Source organism: Leptodactylus fuscus, chromosome 10, assembly GCF_031893055.1.
Source record: "Leptodactylus fuscus isolate aLepFus1 chromosome 10, aLepFus1.hap2, whole genome shotgun sequence".
NCBI classification, from domain to species: domain Eukaryota; kingdom Metazoa; phylum Chordata; class Amphibia; order Anura; family Leptodactylidae; genus Leptodactylus; species Leptodactylus fuscus.
Genome location: NC_134274.1, coordinates 35,335,581 through 35,360,473, shown reverse-complemented (window position 1 = coordinate 35,360,473; position 24,893 = coordinate 35,335,581). Strand labels below are relative to the sequence as shown.

General features: G+C 44.9%; 2 protein-coding genes across 2 annotated transcripts; both read right to left on the bottom strand.

Moving 5' to 3' along the window:
* Positions 1-1,692: 1,692 nt before the first annotated feature.
* Positions 1,693-22,297, bottom strand: LOC142183088 (uncharacterized). The gene is given in 13 exon segments (XM_075257999.1): positions 1,693-1,861; positions 1,864-2,409; positions 6,932-7,456; positions 7,685-7,799; positions 7,909-8,003; positions 8,265-8,331; positions 16,841-17,394; positions 18,982-19,093; positions 19,182-19,261; positions 19,355-19,478; positions 19,872-20,063; positions 21,364-21,484; positions 22,051-22,297. Coding segments are annotated over 12 exon segments (2,553 nt in total). The 5' UTR covers positions 21,442-21,484; positions 22,051-22,297; the 3' UTR covers positions 1,693-1,796.
* On the bottom strand, positions 8,380-11,950 carry LOC142183085 (gastrula zinc finger protein XlCGF53.1-like). Its single transcript, XM_075257996.1, has 3 exons — positions 11,863-11,950; positions 9,736-9,872; positions 8,380-8,593 (listed from the first exon to the last, which is right to left on the bottom strand). Exons 2-3 carry the CDS (start codon positions 9,811-9,813, stop codon positions 8,399-8,401), a joined length of 273 nt encoding a protein of 90 aa, XP_075114097.1. The 5' UTR covers positions 9,814-9,872; positions 11,863-11,950; the 3' UTR covers positions 8,380-8,398.
* Positions 22,298-24,893: the final 2,596 nt, after the last annotated feature.

Below are 24,893 nucleotides of genomic sequence, written 5' to 3'. Positions count from 1 at the left end.
GCAGCCCTGTATTTGTGTATATTGTGTTAGGACAGGTACGAGCGCCATACACATGTACAATTCTTCAGCGTATTGAAAAATTAGATTTTTATTGATTTCTCACCAATAACACTAATCTACAAAAAACCCCACAAACTTATTGAATAAATATCTATAGAATCATTTACATCTCCCACAACACTGGACGTGACATTGTAGCTCTAGATCTACTATAGTAACACACGCCAATGCTACACTCATGCTGCATCACTGTGTGTGTCGCTTGTGAGACCGGCGATGGCGGCCATACTGGATGATGGCCTTAAAAAAAATCAACCTAGAAAAATAACCTGCTGAAAAATACTATTAAATACACAATAAATTCTAAAAACTCTATTAAAATACACAGCAGTATCCCCATCCAGGCCATCGTATGGACCTCAAAGAACTACTACTCTGTTCTGTACAATTTCTACATGTTGTGTTAGGGTCGCACTAACGTTCAGGTTTACGGACCAGAAACACGGAAACCCTATATGCTTAACAGCAGTTATATGTGGAAACCCACAGACCCCACAGATCAGAGTCTGCTGGATTTCCACTGAAAACGTTGGAGAGAAACGTCCTCCTCGCAGGACTTTAATCTCCACCGATTATAAGCAAAACGGGGGATGGCGTCTTGTACGCTAGTGTGACCCTATTGTAAGACGGAATACAAAATCCTTTTAGACAGATTTGGCACTGGAAGAATTTTGGATGTTCAGCCATCATAGTCTAAAGGTAACAATGGATGGCTGAATGAAGTATATACACACACACACACATCGCTGCCCTTATTGCCACTGCTGTCAGTTCAGCCTCAGATATCTGTATTTTTATGCTGGTGGTTTCTGGGTCATGGGGAGCGTCCCATTGACAGCAGAAGACAGTACAAGCAGCGCTGGAGGGGTTAACAGGATTCGTCCTTGACAGGCCGGGTTTACACAGCTCTTAACCTCATCAGGACCGGGCCCAAAAGTGCGTTAAGGAACAGGCCTTGTTTTTAAAACACGACATGTGTCACTTTTAAATGGAAAGAACTTTGAGACGCTTCAACTTACACAAGTGATTTTGCGATTGTTTTTTCATGTCTGACGCGCCTCGTGCCACGTTTATCCAGTGTTTTAGACACATTCACAAATAAGAGGTGAAATGTTAGACTAGACGGTATAAGCACCGTATTAGGGAGGTGGAACATGGCTACTCACAACTGCATGTAGATCTTAAAGGGGCAGTGTAAACTGAACCTAAATAAATGTGTCCTCCTTCTAAAGCACAAGTTTGAGGAAGATTTGATGATCTAGAAACCATCTGCTGTTCTGGATTATCCTGGACTGTCTGGCTGATCCTTCAGACAATGGTCCTATTCTTACTGCTTAAAGGATTAGTAGACTTGGTCATGCGAGTAACATGTAAAGTGCCCCACCCCCTCCCTACTATACTTGTCCGCCCCCCTGTCCATCTCATATAGGACGACACATCATTGTACAGAGACGCTTTGTTATGGAGCTCCAGAGAAGACAAGTAGAGTGTTTTTTTTTTGTTTTTTTTTTCCACATGGAAATCAACAACAAATCCTGTAAGATTTGGAATTGCCGCTACAGCGAATAATTTTTCCGGAAAAGTTCTCTGCACACTTCAACCTACCCATGACTTTTTGGCTTATTGCTCTCATTCACACACAATACTTATTCATCTGCCACATGATGGGCACATTTGATGACAGGATCTCGTGTTCCAGTCTGTTGCGCTCATGGATTTTCTGATGCTTATTCAGATCAGGTTTGTGTGTGAAGCATTTCCCACATTCTGTACATTGGAAAGGTTTCTCCCCCGTGTGAAACCTCTTATGTCTTAGGAGAGCAGAATTCTGGGTGAAGCATTTCCCGCACTCCAGACACTGGAAAGGTTTCTCTCCGGTGTGGATTCGCAAGTGTTTTATCAGGTCAGCTTTCCGCGTGAAGCCTTTGCTGCATTCGGAGCAGATGAAACGTTTCTCGCCCGAGTGGATTCGCTCATGCTGGATGAGATTGGATTTCTCTGTAAAGCTTTTCCCGCAGAAGGAACATGAGAAAGGTTTTTCGCCTGTGTGGCTTCTCTGATGTACCAGGAGTTTGGCGTGCTGAGTGAAAAACTTGTCACAATCCAAACAGGGGAAGATTCTGTCACTTTTAGGTGCCGTACTACAGAAAGCAAAATCGGATTGGCCAGGAGGGTTGTCCTTACAATAAGGAGGATCGCTATTCGTATCTGCGTCTTGAAGGACAGGAAGACTATTTGTAAAACCAGGATTTTCGCCTGGATTTTTTTCTGAGACGGGGTTCTCTTCTGTCTTAGGATCTGGAAGTAACATAAATGGGTCTTCCATGGAGTTCCTGATGTGATGTCCATCTGCTGAGAATAATATAAAAAGAAGTGAGTGATACATAGAAAAAGAAAATTGTAGACTTAATCCCCAGTACATAGTAATATATGATACGTATAGCTGATCCATAGACAGCAGTAGTCTCCAGCACCACAGCATCAGGTTTCTCTACCAACCCTTTTAGCTTTTTACCTTTTTTTGGAAAAAAATAAATAATAAAAATACTGGTTTTAGTTTGTTTTTTTTTCCCCCTGATGAACATGTCAGCTTAAATCGGCCCTCAGGTTATAAACCACTTGTCATAAATGAATAGTACATGTAAATATAAGAAACTTTGTAATATATCTTATTAAAGAAATCTGTCCCCGTCTCCACTTATTAAACTTCTCCTGCTCCTTATCTTCAATCTGGCTGCTTGTTTACATAAGAGTCATCTCTGTATTGAGTCTCATACACTGAGCTCTACACAGAAGGGAGGTGTGGAGGAGGTTATTGAATTATTGCCCTCCATTCTGTGCACTGGTAGCCTCTTATCTACAAACCTAGCGGTACTAACAGAGCGCACAGTAGCAGAGTGCAGCAGCAGCATTTACTTGAGTGCGCTTTCTATCAGCTCATATCTCTTGTCTTCATAGACGAACATAGAAAGTAAAGTGGAAAAGAAAACAAATTTCTGCAATAAGATATATTACAAAGTTTCTTATATTTACCTGTACTATTCATTTATGCAATGCTGTTAATACCTGGAGGTATTGTGATCAGAGGAGCTTTTTTTTAAATTCAGGTTTATTACAAAGTTGCAGGTCACGGCCTTCTACTTTAAGGACAGAAAGAGAATGTCATCTAGATGGAAAATCCCTTTAAAACCAATACTGAAATCTTAAAACTACAAACTGCATTATTTTTGTGTAATGTTTTCCTTCGCTAGTCTTATTTTTTTAGTCCCTGACGTTTAATTTCCAAACACATCTTGTGCCGCTTTTAATGGTATTTCCCCAAATCTCAAGAACTGGAAAAAACACTCAAACAAACAAACAAAAAAAAAAAAAATGTATGAATAACGAAGCCACATAAAAAAAAAAAAATAAATCTAAAACCCCAAACAAAATAAATTAAAATTTAAAATGGGCAAAAAAAAAAAAAAAAAAATTGAGCCCAAAAATTGCATTGAAAGTTGCACTGAAGTTCTTGTCACAAAGAGGTTTTACGTAAAGGAAAGAGTCAAACCAACATTAGTAGTAGACATGGAAGGACTTTAATAAATAAGAAATAAAAATATATACAAAAGCTCAAAATATTTCAGTTTTCATTGAAATTACATATTTGAAACATTTCCCTGTAAAATTATTGCAAGTAAATTTAGAAAAATATCATCTGGTGAGCGAGGCTGGTGAGCTGTTCTCTAGTAAGCTATGCTACGGTTGCTTACCTCATGTGCTAGACTACAGACACACGTCTATCGTGAACTAGGCTATGGACGCTCTGCTCTTCTTTTTTTTCCCTATCAGTATGTCTATATAGAATGGGAGGAAATCCACGCAAACACGGGGAGAACATACAAACTCCTTGCAGATGTTGTTCCTGGCGGGATTCAAACCCAGGACTCCAACGTTGCAAGACTACAATGCTAACCACTGCGCCACCGTGTGGCGACCAATGAGAACGTAACCGTCACACACATTCAAATTCGTACCACTAAATATCAGAAAAACATAAAAGGTCTGAAGTTTCATTGACACTGAATTGTCTGCGCCAATGACATGGAAAAACACGACATATAACTTCTCAACACTAAAAGAGAACTTCAGTAGACAGAAGCCGCAATAAAACCGAGGAAATCTAATCTACACATGGTCATTACTTTCTCCTATATGAAGCCAACATTACAACATATGGATACAGGAACCGGTCACACCAGACCTGCACCTAACAAAGTGGCTGCAAAGGTTCAGGCCGATCCCCTTCTTCTAGCCCGGTGCTGCCTCAATGTGGAGGAAAAAACGTATTCAATATGCAGATTAGTTTTATAAAGTCAGGGAGGAGGAGTCAAGGAGAAAAAGTCTCCACTCCCAGGGGCGTCAGGGACGTTACTAGGACCCTCTCCTGGATTACGGCACTTACACAATTCACCACAGTGCACACTTTCTAGCTGCACAAGATTTCGCAGAGGGGGGGGGGGGGTGTCTAGTGATGTCCCTGTTTGAGGCTACTTTGTAAAGGTGCTGGTGATGGTTTGGCGAGTGACTTGCCGCTGACAGGTTCCTTTAACCACACTACGACATATGGTGAAGCAGCCATTGCCCTGTGGACAAGACCTGCACAGCAAATAATGCATGCAGTTACTGAAAGTCACCAACAAGTACAGCAGAAGCCCATAAAAATCGGGACTAGGATTGAGCCGATCTTGAGATTTCAGGATCGATTTCAAAATCCGATTTCCAATCATTTTCCAGCTGATCGGCGATCGTGAAATTTACTCAATTGCCGATCGGAATCCAATCTTTTCCGATCCCTCAACCCTAATCGCGAGCTTCACCTCAGTCTTATGCACCCAAAAATAGTACCAGTAAAACTGCAGCTCATGCCCAACTTTTTTTTTTTTTCGGAAGGGAGGGAAGGTATATATACAACTGCTGGCGGATCAATGGGATTGAATATGTGACCCCACGTCCTGACTTATATCAGCAATCCTTCAGGCTAGAAGCCAACCACTGATCCAGCCAGAGGCTATGGGTGAATTCACACTGAGTAAACGCTAGCTTATTCTGAACGTAAAACACGTTCAGAATAAGCGGCGTCTAAAGCAGCTCCATTCATTTCTATGGGAGCGGGGATACGAGCGCTCCCCATAGAAATGAATGGGCTGCTTCTTTCACTCCGTGCAGTCCCATTGAAGTGAATGGGGAGTGCCGGCGTGTACGCTCCGGCATGAGCAGAGCTTGCCGTATACGCCGGCACTCCCCATTCACTTCAATGGGACTGCACGGAGTGAAAGAAGCAGCCCATTCATTTCTATGGGGAGCGCTCGTATCCCCGCTCCCATAGAAATGAATGGAGCTGCTTTAGACGCCGCTTATTCTGAACGTGTTTTACGTTCAGAATAAGCTAGCGTTTACTCAGTGTGAATGCACCCTAAGGCTGTATTCAGACAAAATACATTATAAGCCATGTTGGGTTTGTGAAAAAATAGGACTCATCCATTAAAGATTGGATACACAGGTTCTTTTTCATGGACCCAACTCACTGGGCTGTGGGGGTCGTGCTCCCCCACAGCCCATTGATGACACTAGACTGTAAGGCCTGACCTTCTGACAGTGGGGAGATATCGGTGGTGAAATTCTATACTAGTGGTGTATAAAACTGCACATTGATGAGGACATGAAGGGTCAAAAGGGCAACCCAGTGAGATGTCTGATCCACTCATGTCCACATGGGACCGGCACACTCTGAAAATCCTAAGCATTTACCAGCAAAGAAGATGATATTTTACCAACTCTTAGCTACTTACTGCTGACAAGATGCAGATACCGCCTGAATCTGACCAGCTGGGCAGATCTTAAATCCACGGCTTGTCCACTTATGCTGCAGATTTTACCCTGGATTTCAGCACTTCCACTTGAGCGGGGTGAAATCCATAGCCAAATTTGCACCAATTCTGCAAGTGGCAGTAAATGTGACAGTCCAGATGGTATCTAAGCACTTGTACAAGCTACAACTCCTCAGACTCACAGCAGAGGGAAATCTGCAGGCGAGCCAAAGGCAAAAGCCACAAAATTTCGAGTGGTTTCTGCAGCAACTGAAAGTGACAGCAGACTTTGAGCAGGCAGTCTCATTGTGGTGTGACCTTACCCTTATCTGTATAGGAGATATCACTACAATGAGAATTGGTAAAACACATCAGAAGTGATAGCAGTGATCTCAATGGTACAGAAGTGCACGATCAGTCATGGAGATCTCTGTCTATGACCAGGCCGGGTACGCCTTCACTATGTAGCCAGCTGGTTTACATCGCCCTATTCGTGGGTCCTGCCGTTCACCCAATCCATCTAGGGGTTTGTCTACACAGTAATAAAGACAGTATAATCTGTTCCTAATTCCCCGGCGCCCCGTCCTGATGTTTCCATCGCTGTAATGTCACATGGGACAACACATCATCAATTGAGGCCAAAAAAACAAGAGAGCAATGGGAATCATAGAAACATCATCACGGGAGCCACCGGGAAATCTGAGGCAAAGTCGATAAGGTTTGTCACCGCAGATTTGGCAGGAAATTTCTGCAGCAAATCCAAGTCATTTGGGCTTCAGACATCAGTTTAATTACTAGGATTAATCCAATCTGAATATAATACTAATACTAGTAAGATTTTATCAGGTTAAACAAAAAACAAAAACATTTTTTCAAGTCCGCATCAAACCTTCAAAAAGAAAAATCCATGTGCTGGAGCGGCAGGCCCCCTCTCTCCCGAATATGAGTCCTCTGGTGTCTAGTTAGAGTTTGTTTATCTGTAAAGCTTTTCCCACAACCAGGACATGGAAAGGGTTTCTCACCTGAGTGGAATCTCCGATGTCTTATGAGAGCAGACACTTGGGTAAAACATTTGCCGCACTCAGAACATGGGAACGGCTTCTCCCCCGTGTGGATTCTCTGATGTTTTATCAGGTCAGCTTTACGGGTGAAACTCTTCCCGCAGTCGGAGCACAGGAACGGTTTCTCCCCTGTGTGGATTTTCAGGTGCTGGATAAGGTTGGATTTCTTCTTGAAGCCTTTGCCACAGTGACAGCACGGATAGGACTTCTCCTCCATATGAGCCCTCTGGTGCAGCAATAGCGCCTCTTGCTGGATAAAGCATTTACCGCAGTCCGCACAGGTGTAAATGTTGTCGCTGTGAACGGTGCTGTATGGAGGAAACGTGGATTTATCAGGGGCCATGTCCACAGTATAATTTATATCCACATCCTGAAGTCCCAAATGTCTAATTGGGAAACTACAGTTTTCTCCTGGCGAATTATCCAAGTCATTGTTATCGTCTCCTTCCCAATCTGAAGAGGAATTCCTGACGCTGTGGGCATTGGCTGTGGATGAAACATAACAGACATCACAAAGGATCCCAAACTCCACTAGTAACCCCCATGGTACAGCCCAGGCCTATCTAAAGAGGACCCGACATGTAGCCACCATGAAATTACACTTCTGGAGCATCGACTCTTATAACTGGGTGTTGTGCTGTTCCTCTGTTATTCCTCCTAGAAATATATGGATACATGTAAGAAATCTACAATGGTATCCGGTTTATTACGCACCTGCGGAGATAGCTATAGGGATTTCCTCCTCCTTACACCGCACTTCATCTCTTTTGTTGGCCTCCTCCGGTTGTCCCTCTACAACTTCAACTTTAATCTGAAAGGAATCTTCACCCTGGGAAACAGAGTGCATTAAAGTGTGACCATGTACCAAAATAAGACTATAACAGATAAAGTATAACCTCGCAGATACATGACAATATGGCGGTCTGAGTTCTACGTACCTTATCCTCCTGTGCATCACTTTGCTCTTCTTCTGCATAATCTGAGCAGTAAGGACTGGAGGATCTTTCATGTCTACTCCTGTTGTATAATCCATCTGGAAGGAGCAAACACCCTGATTTAATACATTGGAGGAGTTTAAAGTATAACTAAGCCTTCAGCATTTGTGACATAATAAATGCTATAATATACTTTATTTCTCACTTCTGTCCTGTTTAGTCTTCTCTGCTTCTCACAGGAGAATGGAGGGGTGGGCTCGGGTATAATGCAGGAAGCGGAGGATGGGATGGAGAACAATGCTCCTGATGTCATACAGGAGGTTAAATTCTAAGATCATCTTGTATTATTGCCACATTACCTGGAGATGAGGGCGGCTCGATGTTCTCCATATCATCTTCATACAGGCCTTTAGATTTTTCTAAGTTCTGCCCAGGTGAAACCTTACAGAGACAATAATACCGTCACCATCCAGACACATCATCCCTTATATAACTATAATGTCCCAGCCTTCCTCACCTCTCCAGTCAGCAGCTCTATGATCTTCTCCGTCAGTTCTAGGATCTTCTCACTTTCCCTCTCAATGGTCAGTGACTGAACTGGAGGGATCTTAATGGTGCTCCGGGGTCTGGACCTTCCTTCTGATCTATTGTGAGGATTACCAGATGACTTTTTCACCAAGGTGTAATCCTGTAGATTTAGAAGTATCACAGCTGAGATTGCCAAATTTACCAAGGAACAAGCATGCATGTGGGATAATGGGCCTATCCATATAATGTCCCAAAAAGCAAGAGTGACTCTCTAACAGAGGGAGGTGCGGAACATCATGTTCTCTCTCCAGTCCCCCGTCCTTTTGATAGCATAATTCCCAGATTCCCCAACCCCTTTAGTTGTGTCCGGTTTTATTATTAGAGGTGAGAGTGTCGCCATCTGTCATCATTCCCAGAAACCTTCACCCTATTTTATGATGGAAGTGCCAGGTGCCGTTATTCTCAATATCCCTCACTCACCAGTGTGCCCTATACAAGAAGCTGCAGGTTATGCTCGCATTAAGCCCTTGACGACTTGATCTTAGTATCTATGCTTTCCGGGGGCTTAGTTTTTCTTTTCCCTATATCTCTTCACAGGCTTTGTTTTTGGGAGGGAAAGTAAAGTTTTTTTTGTTTTGGAGTGCATACAAGATATTGAAAGTGATTTGTTTTTTTTGTTTTTTTTTACTGGGGGAAGGGAATGGAAAGAAAAAAAAAATATCATGAATTTGGTGTTATGTATTTATGGTGGTCGCTGTGCAGTATAAATGACGTTACCCTGTAAGGGCGGGTTCACATCTGTGCCCGGACTCCGCTTTCAGGTTTTCCAGCAGACAGTGTCTGCCCATGAGCGTTTTGTGTTCTCCGAGGTATAACCTTTTTATTTAACCGGACATAAAGTCCTGCATGTCCGACTTTGTGTCTCGTTAAGAAAAATGGTTTTGCTGCGTAGAGGCAGAAGACGCTCACGGGCGGTCACTTTGCAAACTCATTCAAGTGAATGGGTTTGAAAACTGACTGCCCAGTTTCTCGAGCAGAAGATGGAAACCCGCCGGATTGGTCAAAATGGGAACCAGACACAGGTGTGAACCTGCCCTTACTCTCCTCTCCGTCTAGAACACATTCAGGCCCCTAACCTAAGTATACATATGTACACAGAAGGGTCAGGAGCTGATGTGTATGGCCAGTCTTGGAGAGGTCACATAACCTGTTTCCCATAGTCCACCTCACCAGTGATTCTATAGGTGTTAGCAATACAGATAAGAGTCATGTGACATAAATCCCCCCCCCCCCAATCCTCACCTCTCCAGTCAGCAGGTAGATGATCTCCAGGGTGATATTCAGAATACTCTCAGCCATGACACTCTTGTCTTGGTCCATCTTGAAGTATGTAAAAATAAAGTCTTGACTTTACAGGGTAATGTAAGCGCAAGATCCCCCTGCAAATATGGATATAGAAGAGCAGAAGGTTACAGAATGCCAACAACAATATAACATGGTGAGATTTAATACTCGCAGTGATTGGGGGTGTCACAGGTCATGCGCTACGTGCTCAGAGACACAACACATTTTACCATGTGACTTGTACAGGTGTTAAGCTGAGCTACAACCCCCTCCCCCCATCATCACATAACCTTGATAAATCGGGATTTCACCCATGTCTGACAAGCAGATTAGTTCCACTAAACTTCAAAGGAGTATATTTTGTGGAATCCACATGAATGATGAGCAAGCAGCGGATTATAAAATCCGTGACGCTGTCAATACTCCACACTTATATTACTACAGCATGTGACCTGCTGCGGGATCAGGCGCGGGATCCACAACTAAAGCCAAACAGGATCACATGTCTGGACCAGCGCCGATGTCTATCAACCTCTAAGAGACGACATACAAAAGGAATTATCGTCCAGAGTCTCAATTAACGGCCCCCAGATTTTATTTATTACTGATGTAGCTTAGCAAACCCCTTTACACCCCGCGACTAGATCCTCAGTACTGGTACTTATTGCAAAATGCTATAAATGTACCACAGAGATGATACCTACGAGGGCGGCGCTAAGGCGAGGGCTACAAAGATGGATGTGTCAGCCTGCAACTAGGAAAGTCATGTACTAAGACTATGAATAATAATACTAAAGATAGGTCATATAATAACAGTCTGATCAGTAAGACTACTGAGGACACACCATGTAATATCACTGATCAGTAAGAATACTGAGGGTATATCATATAATAACACTGTGATCACAATGCAAACGACATATCATACAATAAAACTGATGGGTAATAATACTGAGGATATGTCATATAATAACACTGTGATCAGTTACAATAATGATATGCCATATAATAACACTGTGATCAGTTACAATAATAATATGCCATATAATAACACTGATCAGTAATAAAACAGATATGTCATATAACCCTGAGGACATATCAATATTATTATTGATCAGTATTATTATATGACATGCCATATAACAACACCGAGGGCATGTCATATAATACCACTGATCAATAATAATAATAATAAAGATATGTCATATAATAACAGTGATCAGTAATAATCCAGATATATGCTACAAATTATATATCCCCCAGCCATGTAGCAGTTATATAGGCCCCCTAGCAGTGTCAGTGTATATTATATATACACTATATACCCCATATATACACTACATAACCCCCCACCCCCGCACTATTACAAGGTGTATCTCACTGATATACTACCCCCCTAGCAGTGTCAGCAGGCAGTATATATTACATATACCCTATATATCCCCCGCACTATTACTAGGTGTATCTCATTGTTATACTACCTCCATAGCAGTGTCAGCTGGCAGTATATACACACACAATATACCCTATATATACGCTATATATCCCCCGCACTATTACTAGGTGTATCTCACTGTTATACTACCCCCCTAGCAGTGTCAGCAGGCAGTGTATATTATATACACACTATATACCCCATATACACACTACATAACCTCCCCCCTCCCGCACTATTACAAGGTGTATCTCACTGATATACTACCCCCGTAGCAGTGTCAGCAGGCAGTATATATTATATACACACAATATACGCTATATATCCCCTGCTCTATTACTAGGTGTATCTCACTGTTATACTACCCCCCTAGCAGTGTCAGCAGGCAGTGTATATTATATACACACTATATACCCCATATACACACTACATAACCTCCCCCCTCCCGCACTATTACAAGGTGTATCTCACTGATATACTACCCCCCTAGCAGTGTCAGCAGGCAGTATATATTATATACACACAATATACGCTATATATCCCCCGCACTATTACTAGGTGTATCTCACTGTTATACTACCCCCCTAGCAGTGTCAGCAGGCAGTATATATCATATATACCCCCCGCATTATTATTCCCACATTTCTCACCTCTCGCAGGCCGCGGGTCAGGAATAAAGAGCCCGGACATCTGCCTGACAGGAAACCCGGGGATTAGCAGGGATTAGGCAGCAGGATCTCACCGCGGGGCATTGTGGGTAGTGGAGGAGTTTACTCGTTTGTTTGCGGATGTACCAGTCACGTGGTCCTGAGGTCACATGACCGGAGTGTAAGGGGCGGGGCCTGGATCAGAGTAGTGAGTTGTGCGAAGAGCGTCTTATGTAGCCAGCGGGAGTCATTGCTGGGGTTCAGTCTCCTCTACACTAGGTCACGTTTCACACTTCATGGCCAGGCCAATTTTGTGGTATCCAAAGTCTTCAGGCCCCACAATACAGAAACGCAGCTTTTTTTGGTGCAGATTGCAAATCTGTAGGAAGTTCTTATCTCCCTTCTGCTTAGTCCAGTCCTGGCCTTGGCTCTAAACACTGCACCAGAACAGCTGAGTCTCTGCCTATTCATGGGGAGCCCCAGGATCGAGCACCTGCAGACTCTAATCATGGCTTGTTCAAGCGCTTGCAAGTCCACCTGACAAAATCCTCCAGTGTTGGCAGGTTCACGGCGTCCACCCTGGCCCAGAGGCACAGCGGCAGGTTCACAGCGTCCACCCTGGCCCAGAGGCACAGCGGCAGGTTCACAGCGTCCACCCTGGCCCAGAGGCACAGCGGCAGGTTCACAGCGTCCACCCTGGCCCAGAGGCACAGCGGCAGGTTCACAGCGTCCACCCTGGCCCAGAGGCACAGCGGCAGGTTCACAGGGTCCACCCTGGCCCAGAGGCACAGCGGCAGGTTCACAGCGTCCACCCTGGCCCAGAGGCACAGCGGCAGGTTCACAGCGTCCACCCTGGCCCAGAGGCACAGCGGCAGGTTCACAGCGTCCACCCTGGCCCAGAGGCACAGCGGCAGGTTCACAGCGTCCACCCTGGCCCAGAGGCACAGCGGCAGGTTCACAGGGTCCACCCTGGCCCAGAGGCACAGCGGCAGGTTCATAGCGTCCACCCTGGCCCAGAGGCACAGCGGCAGGTTCACAGGGTCCACCCTGGCCCAGAGGCACAGTGGCAGGTTCACGGCATCCACTCTGGCCCAGAGGCACAGTGGCAGGTTCACGGCATCCACTCTGGCACAGTGGCAGGTTCACTGGGTCCACCCTGGCCCAGAGGCACAGCGGCAGGCTTACGGTGTCCACTCTGGCCCAGAGGCACAGTGGCAGGTTCACAGGGTCCACCTTGGCCCAGAGGCACAGCGGCAGGTTCATGGCGTCCACCTTGGCCCAGAGGCACAGCGGCAGGTTCACGGCGTCCACCTTGGCCCAGAGGCACAGCGGCAGGTTCACGGCGTCCACCCTGGCCCAGAGGCACAGCGGCAGGTTCACGGCGTCCACCCTGGCCCAGAGGCACAGCAGCAGGCTTACGGTGTCCACCCTGGCCCAGAGGCACAGCGGCAGGTCCACATGGTCCACCCTGGCCCAGAGGCACAGCGGCAGGCTTACGGTGTCCACTCTGGCCCAGAGGCACAGTGGCAGGTTCACAGGGTCCACCCTGGCCCAGAGGCACAGCGGCAGGTTCACGGCGTCCACCTTGGCCCAGAGGCACAGCGGCAGGTTCACGGCGTCCACCCTGGCCCAGAGGCACAGCGGCAGGTTCACGGCGTCCACCCTGGCCCAGAGGCACAGCGGCAGGTTCACGGCGTCCACCCTGGCCCAGAGGCACAGCGGCAGGTTCACGGCGTCCACCCTGGCCCAGAGGCACAGCAGCAGGCTTACGGTGTCCACCCTGGCCCAGAGGCACAGCGGCAGGTCCACATGGTCCACCCTGGCCCAGAGGCACAGCGGCAGGTCCACATGGTCCACCCTGGCCCAGAGGCACAGCGGCAGGCTTACGGTGTCCACCCTGGCCCAGAGGCACAGCGGCAGGTTCGTGGCGTCCACCCTGGCTCCGAGGGACAGCAGCAGCAGGCTCACGGCGTCCACCTTGGCTCAAAGCTGCAGTGGCAGGCTCTTGGTGTGCATCATGGTCCAGTTCACGATGAGTTGTTTTGGGGTGTTTTTGTTGCAGGCTTAAAAAACTTCAGGCAGATTTTTTTCCTCTTGCTTTGTGTTAGATTCTTTGTTATCTATAGAGTCATTAAAGGGATTGTCCAGTTTGCATAGATATGTGTATATTTTTAGACGGTAGCGGTCACACGCTCAGTTGTGCTGTTGGTGTAGATAATCACACTGAGGGCAATGACTGACCGCATAAGATCTGAGCAATTGAACAGCGAACCAGAAAGCAAGCGGAGGGGATGGAGCGTGACAGGAACTAAAGTGGTCTGGGGGCAGCGTAGAAGGGTTACTGATAGTTTTATTTTTTATATTCAGGGCTCCTACCAGTTACTAAACTTTTCTTCCAGTGGGCAGACCCTATAGGGCCATTCACACAGTGAAGAGGAATTGAGCTGGATTTGTGCCTCATTTCTCTTCATTGTCTGGCCTTGAGCGTCTTGTGCTCCAGGTTCTGTAGCTGAAACAAAATCCGTGTCAAAGTCCGCTGTGTGAATACCAGGGGTCACATGACTGCTGCCATCTTTAGTTCATTTTGCTAGTGGTGACAAACAAGGGTAAGACTCCATGCACACAACAGAGTGTGTCTCCGACGTGGGGCTGAGTTTGCAGTGGAATGTAGTCAGATGACACTCTGAGTGGGATGAGATCAGTTCCTGTTCTGCATCATCGGAACAGATCAGAAGTCCCCATAGACATAAATGCACCATGGAATGTACTTGGATGTAATTTGACCGTATTCCACTGTAAACAACCCCACATAGGAAGCGCCATACAGACATGGCGCTGGCACTTTAAGCAACTGAGACCCAGCTATGGCACCAGTGATCAAAGAAAACGCTGGTGTTTAACCCTCTAGATACCACAGTCAGTAGCTAACACAGTATCTGAGGGGCTGTCTACTATTGTGGCTCCCTCGTGGAGGGAATCAATATCCTGCTACGGCATACCAGGCTTGATCAAGGCTCCCAGGTCAGCCATCTTTACTTCTCGATCAGGATTGTCTGCCATGTTAGCCATGTACTATCAGAGATTGGAAGATCCCATGATCTAGTCCCTGAATAGGACTAAAAAAAAAAAAGTTTAAATGTTTAAAATTGTTAATGTTAAAATAATCACAAATTTCAGCTATAAACATGTCCGTATTCTTTATTATTTAAAACAATTTAAAAAAAAAACTATGTTTAGTATCAGCGCATTTGTTTCAACCCGTTCTATAAAGATAACATATTATTTATAAACATGGTGAATGGCATAAAAAATAATGGTAAAAAACAGAAATGCCGTTTTTTTGGTCATCTTGCTACACAAAAAAAATGTAATAAAAAGTGAACAAAAAGTCATATGTACCCCAGAATGGCAACAATAAAAATTAAAGCTCGTCCTGCAAAAAGGAAGCCCCGACCAGCTCCAATGATGGGAAAAAAAAAAAAGTTATGGCTCTCAGAACACGGCAGCATATTGTGCAAAGTGAGTAAGACACCAAGAAAACTATATACGATTGGTATGGCTGTAATCATACTGACCTATGGAATAAGAATGTTATTTATGCTCTATGGTGGACGCAACAACATTTTTCACTTTAAAAAAAAAAAAAATGAAAATTGGTATTTTTTTTTCCCTTTCCGTCTCAGGTGAGGGTTAATAAAATTGTCAGTAAGTTATAGGCATTCCAATAAGGCGTCATTGAAAAATATAACGTACTGTGCAAAATACAAGCCGTCAAACAGCTACACTGGCTTGCTGAAATTTGGCAAGAAAAAACGGAAAAAGTTGCCTTAAGGCCAAAACTGGCGGCGTCCTTAAAGGGTTAAAGTGGTCTGTACTGCGCAACGATGCACTTTTCATAAACAAATGTACCTGACATTTCAGTTTTGTCCCATTCACTAGAATGGGACACAGATTCAGTACCAGGCCCATGTACTCTATGTCTTGTGTCTAGTGAAGAGTCTGCAGAGCTCATCGGGGTGGAGAGTTGTACCCCTGCCGATATAAGGGCATGTTCCTGTCTCACTTTTTGCATGAGTTTAACATGTACACCAGGAAAGTTTCCAACTTACATGTATATAAGCTTCTATTACTAGACAGAAGCCAATGTATGTAAATTTGGGCTCAGTCTGCTCGATATACTGTAGGGTCTAGTAATAACATGTATTCATTTAATGGAGGCTATACTAGCCTATCGGAGACGGATGTCACTGTATGGTATTCATTTAATGGCGGCTATATTAGCCTATGGGTGACGGATGTCACTGTATGGTATTCATTTAATGGCGGCTATATTAGCCTATGGGTGACGGATGTCACTGTATGGTATTCATTTAATGGCGGCTATATTAGCCTATGGGAGACGGATGTCACCAGCCTGTTATACGGAGACCTCAGGTAGTCCCAATGACCTAAGTGTCTGTATATGGCGCTGATGCTTCACTGTGAGATAACATAGAACTGTGTATCTTCTGTAACAGGTCATTCCCACTAAGTCATGAGGTATATGTAAACTGTTCGTAGCCATGTTATATCTGATGTTATATCTGTAACAATTCACAATTCCAGGGATCCTGGATGCAGAGTTTGGTGCTGAAGAAGCCTTTGTATTTAGGACACTTTCCAAATGAAGAAGCTGGAAGCAAATGTCTATCTAAATAATGTCTCTGGGTCCCAGAGGAAGAAGATCCTAGAACAGAATTTAACCTGTATGAAGTCTCTGGTGATAAATAAGTTCAGATCTCTGGATGAAACACTTCTCACATTCACAGTAAGGGAACGGACAGGTATCCTCGTGATCCTGAGGATGAGCCATGAGACTGGCTTTTTTGCTGAAGCTTTTCCCGTAATCGTAGCACAGATACGGCTTTTCGCGAGCGTGGATTTTCTGATGTCTCTTCAGATGGGTTTTCTGTATGAAGGACTTCCCGCAGCGAGGACAGACATAAGGCTTCTCCCCCGTATGAATCTTTTGATGCCGTACGAGCACCGATCTGTGGCTGAAGCATTTGCCGCAGTCCGGGCACGGATAGGGCTTCTCTCCTGTGTGAAGTCTCTGATGATAAACCAGATCAGATTTCTGTACAAAACACTTCCAGCATTCAGAACATACAAATGGCTTCTCCCCTGAGTGAATTTTTTGATGTCTGACCAGCACCGACTTGTGAGCGAAACTTTTACCGCACTCCAAACATGAATATGGTTTCTCCGCCATGTGGATCTTCAGATGAGAAACTAGTTTAACTTTTTTACTAAAACATTTGCCACATTCCGGACAGGGGAACACAGGATTCTCTATATGAGGTGTGTCAGGTATAGCTAGATTCAATGTGTCAGGGAAAAAGGGATCCGATGACAGTGGAGAGCTGTGAAACTCCGGGTAAATAACCGAGATATTATTTCCAGGGGAAATATGGAAGTTGTCTATATCTTCTAGTTCATAATCTGGTGACAAATGTAGATGTCCCTCCAAAGTATTCTGGAAAGTCAATCCACCTGCTGGGGTGAGAGAAACATTTGTCAATGCGAATGTTTCCATAAATATCACTAAACTAAAGCAAACCTAATCCTACAACAAAATTAGTACAGTGTGTGCAACATGAGGATTAAAAGGGGTTTTCCTGCCCCAACAGAACAGGCTATCAGCATCCAATGGGAATGGGTCAAATACTCGGGCCCACATGAGCTGATCCGCCTGGGTCCCAGCCCCAGAATCTACAGCACAGGACTGGGGCAGAAGCAGCTCTGCTCCTAGTCACGTAATATTCTCTGCACCGGTTACTTGTATAGGAGCAGAGCTCCTTCGGACCCATCTTGTACAGTAGCTTCCAGCACCGGGGCGCAGCTGGGTCAGATATTTGGTCCCAGGTCCAGATGCCCAACGATCAGATATTGATGAGCTATCCACATGCCAAAGTCTCAGACTCCTTCTTGCTGAAGACATCAGGAAAAGACTACATATTGTGGTGGAGGTCTGGGCACGTCCAGGCCAAGAAAATTGCTGGACCTCAGAAAGTCAGCTAAAGCAAAATGCAAAATCCCCCATTTCAATAGATTAGTGGCCCCTCCCATATACATATAGGTTAATGTCCTCTTAAGTAGCCACACATAATGCCCCCTAAGTTACCAGCATTGCATACAAAATAAAAACACATACACCCCTAACCCCGCTCTCACGGACTTGTCTGCAGGCTCGGACTATAATGAAGTCTACGGCTTGGTGCTCATGTTGTGTCCCTGCAGCAGACATCATGAGGCCAAGGCTCAATAATGGAGTACGGAGCTGATAGATCCCTGCTCCACTATTACATTCAACTCTGTGTCATCAAAAGAAGACGTACCTTATGGGCCGGTCGGTCCTCCAGCACCCCCTCCACTACACTCTTGCTCAGTAGTGTCAGCGGGGCCCATAGCCTGAGCAAACTATTATGGGTAGCTATGGACCATGCAGTAGCAGACCACCCTCAAATGAGCAAGCAGGCTAGGAACCTATATTGCTCAGGCATCAGGTGCCCAGTAAAGCTGATATAAATAGGTTTTGGGTATCAGGAATTGGTTGGGGAATGGTTGAGTATGCACAGACTGGTCCTACAGGAGTGAGCAAAAGAGCTTACATCCTATGAAACACAGACAAATATGGCAGAGAGAGGAGTAGAAGCGTGACTTCAGGGGCTGGCAGTACGTTGGCATCCGTCCCACTGGGAGAGAGGCCAGGTTACAGGCAAACACTCTCTGTTATGATTTATGGGACTATGCAGGATACATGAGCTCCTGGACTTCAGCGTGGGGGGAACCCTTAACTATTAAATATTTTTGGCTAGGTCTATCACTGGGGTAACTACCTTAGAGCACAGGCTATTTGGCTCTGACCATATAATATTGGTCAATTGTCAGTCAGAAAGCTTATGAGGTCCAGGGAGGATGGAGAGAGAATCTCCTGCCTGGGAACATGAAATAACGTCATAGGACGACAGGGCGGAAGTGTAATACGGCTGACACCATAGCTTGTACTAACAGGGGAACCGCTGTAGAGACTGAAGTTGGTGAATAGATTTCCTTATTCCATTTCTAGGTTTTTTCACTTACCCATGTTGGAATCTGTAGGGGGTTCCTTCTTTATCCACTGCAGGTCCTGTCTTACATACGTTTCTTCCATCCCTTCAATAACTTCCACTTTGATATCAACTAAACTTTCAACCTATAAAATCCACAGAAGTAATAATTCAGAAATTCTATTTTTATTTTTTTTTGCTTTTGGTATTTGGCAAGAATCCCATTCAATCTACCTGACAATCCAGAGGGTTATTGTGATCCTGGTAATTCTGAAGACTTGGACGTTTCTTTGGTGGATTTCTCTTACTACGTTCTGTCAAATCATTACATATAAGTGGTGATTTAATAGATGATTTATAGGTAGTGTCTAGAAGGAAGGTATATTGAGATGACCCTTATATCTTACCTGGTGTTGTGACGGGCCAGTGGTCCTCCATCATGACGTCCTTGTACAGATCCTTGTGTCCTTCTATGTACTCCCACTCCTCCATGGTGAAATAGACGGAGACATCCTGACTCCTCATAGGAACCTGACAACACAATGGTACAGTCATCAGCCCGACATATTGGGGCAAATCTAGTAGCTGGCATAATTTGCATGAAAACAGGTAGACATGCCTTACCCAACACAATTTAATTGTTTTAGGCAGCGGGTGTGTGGCTTAGAAGAAAAGGGGTGTCCTTAAGAGTTGACACTTATGAGTCGAAAATTTGCTGCAATTTTAGTCAGAAACTAAGCTAAATAACAAGTGGTGTAAACTTACAGTAACAGAAGACAGTCTACAGATGTGTCCGACTCATCGTCCAGCATCAACCACTGTGATAAACTGGCGCATTATTAGACTATTAGAGAGTATTAGTAAATCTGTCCCAGTGCCCCTCATGTTACTGTATCATACCCCATCATTACCCGCAGCGCTCACCTCTCCAGCCAACAGCTCTATGATCTTGTTGGTCAGGTCCACGATCTTCTTCTTATTGTCTCTCTTATCTATCAGTGAGTGACATGACGGCTCCATGGTGGGGCTCCCGGACCTGCCCCATCCTCCTGAATCACCAGGGCAGTGGTTTGGGGTGACTGGCTCTCCAGATGACTTTTTCACTACTGTACAATCCTGATTGAAGAGCATAAATATATATTACTACATATACGCTGCTCACATTATGGGTCTCAATGAATGAATTCAATCTACAAATCTTTATGAATATAAATTGTGTAAATTGTCGCGAACGAAAAGATATCTCAGTGGTCAATGGGAGCGACAATTGTCAACCAACTAAGGGCTGGACTCCAAATCACCCTGAAAAACTGAAATCATGGGCAGATGCAATTGTGTGAATTTTACCAAGGCAATGCAGTGTATATGGTCCCTAAATGTCTGTATGCACTCCCAACATTGTCTGGGAATGCTCCTGGTAAGACGGTGAATAGTGTCCTGGGAGATCTCCTCCAAGACATGGATCATGGGATCAGTGAGCTCCTGGGCAATCTGTGGTGCTACTCGGAGGCAAAGGATGTCATGATTCATAATATACAAGACAGTTCACAATTGGATTCAGCTCTAGGGAATGTACGGGCAAGTGAATGGCATCAATGCCTTCATCATCCATGAGCTAACTACACCCTTGGCCCACATAAGGACAGGCATTGTCTTGCACCTGTGTAAAGTCTGACAATGGTTCTAAGGATTTCATCCCTTCACCCAACAGCTATCACAGACATTGCAAAGATTTACCTCCCCAGATATCACTGACCCACTACCAAAGCAGTCACTCTGGATGAGGTTGCAGGAGGCATAATGTTTACCGCAGACTATAAACTTCCCTTATCTGTAAAGAGGACGGGGTGCCAAAGCTAAACCTGACAATTCAAGTTTTCTCTGGGAATACCAAGCGAGCTGCCTGGTGCTGGGCTGTGATCACAGGTCCTTGTACAGGACATCAGGTCCTCATAGTCCGTCTCTAATAGAAGCACATCAGTAGCCAGCTGGGGGTCGGTACACCCCGTGAAGGTGAGGTCAATACACCCCGCTTCCCTGTGCATGCTCTGCACTTGGATACATGAACAGTGAAATAAGATGTACTGACCTCAGATTGACTGTATGCAATGTACATACGCCAGATTCCCTCAGAAGTCTTCTCATCATACACCAAGGATCTTCAACCTTTGACTGGTAAGGATTCTGGCAGCGAGTAGGACACATATGATTGGAAACCTAAACCCCCGCTGCTTAGCGGCATACTGGCAGGTTACTGATCTCAAACAGCCTGACAAATTCCTTTTACGTTCCATCTTTTTGAGCTGTATGTTTCTATAGGAGTTCATGAATGCATCACAAATGGTAAGTAAAATATTCTAACAATCCCTTTCATCACCATTACAAGATAAGAGAGGTGTCAAATGAGATTACTCGCCTCTCCAGTTAGTAGGTAGATGATCTCCAAGGTGAGATTTAATATTCTTTCAGTCATAAGACTCTTGTCCTCCATCATTAATACCCTAAATATGAGAACAGCCCTTCATGGAAGTTATTGCCTGCAAAATAGGAAAGTTAATAACAGCATAATATAATAGGTAGTGCAAATACAAAGATTATGTGTCACATCACAGCGGCCCCTGCAAACACTGCCCCATACAAAAGGGGAACACGAGGCCCCTCGAGTAGGTGACTGTGGGGGTTCCGGAGGTCGGACTCCAGCAGCTACGTAGCTACACTACAAGTATGTTCACATGTGCGATATGGGGCTGTGCCAGGATTTAGTGAGGGATTTACAAGAAATAGGGCAAGGAAACCGTGACGCAGCTAACAATAATCAGCAACCAGCAAGGTGAGGATTCCTGATTCACAACGGGTCTCCGAAACACGATAGCCAGTAAATAATATTAATATTAAATCCAGATATTCAATAAAAAGGATTGTACATGCTATATAATAAAGGAATAATATAATGTAATGTCTCTTGCAGCCCTGTACGAAGGACAAGCCTGGATTTATCTCGCTATTGGTAAATCATTCTAAAATGTAATTACTGCGGATATAATAATAGACGGATAAGTCTGATATATAACAATGCCAGCGATATATCATCCACAGCTATTACCTGCCAGTCCAGCTGAGTAACACACAGCCCTGTAATACTGTGACACAGGAAACTAAAGGGGTACAAGTGCATTGTGGGGATTGTAGTCATCCATGATGGGCACAGGAGGAGTCAGGGAGTTATCATCCATTCAATCAGGAGGTCTGGGGAATAATTTCTGGTGGGATGGATTTTCCAGGTCTGTCTACAATAAAATGACCGCTTCCTTTGTTGATGACAATTCACTTGCTCCGCCTACAGGTTCGGGTTACTCCCTGGTGTTCTCTTGACGTCACTCATGGCCTTATATGGTCCAGGATTTCCTTCTCTATCCCTGGAAGTCAGATTTGGATCCTTTGTATTGATCTCTGTTGCTCAATTTACAGTCAAGAAGCGATAAAAAGCACCCAAGCTGAAGATGGAGACAACTTCCAGGTCAGGGGTGAGAAGGCGGAAGCAGAGAGGAGCCATTGCTGTTACTGGCAGCAGGTAAGGGCAGATATCTCCCACATTACTCTGTATTTATGTCATTAGGGTATTAGTATACGATGTGGCTATGCCAGACTGCGGCGCGCACTTCCCTTAGGTGTCTTTTACAGCCATGTTGTGTATTTCACCTCTTGATGTCAATAAGGAACTAAAGAGTTAAAATGAAATTTACAAGCAAGACCTTAGCACTATGGCGGAGGTTAGCATTTAGTCACCATCGTATTGGGCGTTTCTGCAGTGGCATCAGGAAGAAATAATCGGCTTTCTGTGAATTAAAACCAGGGCTGCACATGGGGGACGCGGGGCTGCTCCTGTGTGAGGGCCGTGCACCCACAGAGGCTTTCATTAAATGAATAGGAGCCATGGAAGCACAGGACGCAAAATAGGACAAGAATAGGCCCTGCCCTATCTGATGTGGCCTGGACTGTCACATATTACAGTCAGTATGTAGTGCGGGAAAATACAGGCAGAGGACACACTGATATGTCCAAAATTGTCAATTATACCTACGGAAACGCCAGCGATTTCCCAGTTGGTATAATAGAAGCAGAAAGCGCTGCAGGAAACACTGCGATGTATTCTCACTGCAGATCGCTACGCGGGGCCTTAGCCTCAGACACCTGATATATGTGGCACAGAACAGGCCAAACTTCTGCTGTATTGTGCTTCATAAATCACCAATGAGGTTTGTTCTGTAACATTTTTCTCTTTGGATTTTTCCTTCGCTTATTAACCACTTGCAAATTCACAGCTAATAGTAACATACCGTGTCCTTTAATAAAAATGCACCTTCCTGAAAACGCAGCTATTGTATCCTCGCAATGTGTAAATAACTTTAATTAAATTTCAACAGAGGGATTTGTATGTTTTTCCAGCGCCGCCCATGTAGATTTTTTTTCCAGTACGGTGCACAGAGTATTAAATGGTGCAATGACAATGTACAGTTTGTTCTGCAAATACAAAACAGTGCCCTCGTGGTTCTCGCAACAAAAAAAATAAATAAGTTGTGGCTTATTGAACATTGGGAATAAAAATGTGAATATTAAAAATGGCTGTTTGGGGGATATTATTATTGTTTGTTTTTCAGATGCAAATAATTGTTTGTGAAGATGGACAAAAATAAGATGGCGGTGCACCACAATAATCCAGTACGGGAGTGCTATATAACCTAAAGTCAGCCCTGGATGGGGCATTGTGGCTGCAGGAGGGCTCAGTGACAGTGACCACCATGGTGATGGTCAGGGTACTAGCTATGGGGCACCATGTGGCGGTGTAGTAACCAAATGTGAGGGCAGGAGTCCTAATATCTGTCATGAATATAACAAGACCCTGGGTATATGTGCAGCATCCCAGAGGGAGCTGCTATATGTTTAGTGTGTGTTACATGTACCCCGAGGATGTCTTGTTTGTTTTGTCCTCCATGTTTAATGTCAAATGCTTGTATATTTGCACTTATCTGTTCTCTAGGGGATGGCAGCGTTTGCTATCAGCATAAAAAGGTGTCAGTATACAATCAGTATGTGCATCAGTCCGTTTTAAAGTCTGAAACTGAATTCAATCGGACGGATGGCATACTGATGTGTGAACCAAGCCTTAGCCCAGTGGTTCAGAGATCCAGAGGACCAGAAGTCCAGTCCAGATCAGATTGCAGAGAGCAGTGTTCCAGCATCAGTCACCTTGCATATACCCTACTGTGAGAAATAGTAATAGAATTCAACTCAGACTCTTCAGTAAAGAAGTCACTTTATTCCAAGGTACATCCGGAGGCTGCCCTGGAGTTAGTGAGAGATCTTTGGGGTTCCCGAGTGACATCTGTGTACGTGCCAATTGGCGTTACAGAGGTACCCGACAGGAGTATTGTATACGGGCCTGCCTTCCAGGGACCTAGTGTCCCTATCAGGTCTCTTAGACCCGCTTTGTCCCCTAGATAATTCAGGGAGTGGTACAAGAGGAGAAAAGTACTCCGGTGTCTATATTGCCTTGGCTAAACTCTTAAGTCGTAGACGTTTCCTATTGAACTGTGTGCTGTATCCATCTTGCTAAGCTGCTGGAGCATCTGTTGGCGTTGTTCAATAAAAGTTATTTGGTTTACCCTACAACCGCTGGACTCCTGAGTCGTCTGTATCACCATCCACACTGGCTCAGTATTGAGAAGTCCCCTCTCCAACAAGGAGCGCCCCGGGGGAGAAAGCACAAGGACTCTACCGCATCCAACAGGTAGTTCTGCAGGACCCCCTTGTCTGCACAGCCTCGTGGAGAGTTCGGAGTGTGTGAGTAGCGTACCAGGTCTAGCAGGCCCGTGTCGTCTTATTCCGCACTCTCTGATCCCCTACACTGGGTCGTTGTATATGGAGCTCCGCCCACTGCACACAATG

What these genes read in the sequence shown, in the direction of transcription:
- LOC142183085 (XM_075257996.1), bottom strand. Translation starts at nt 9,813, where the DNA reads ATGGACCAAGACAAGAGTGTCATGGCTGAGAGTATTCTGAATATCACC. An exon ending in TCTACCTGCTGACTGGAGAG is followed by an intron (nt 8,594 to 9,735) that starts GTGAGGATTGGG and finishes CTAAATCTACAG; the next exon opens with GATTACACCTTGGTGAAAAA.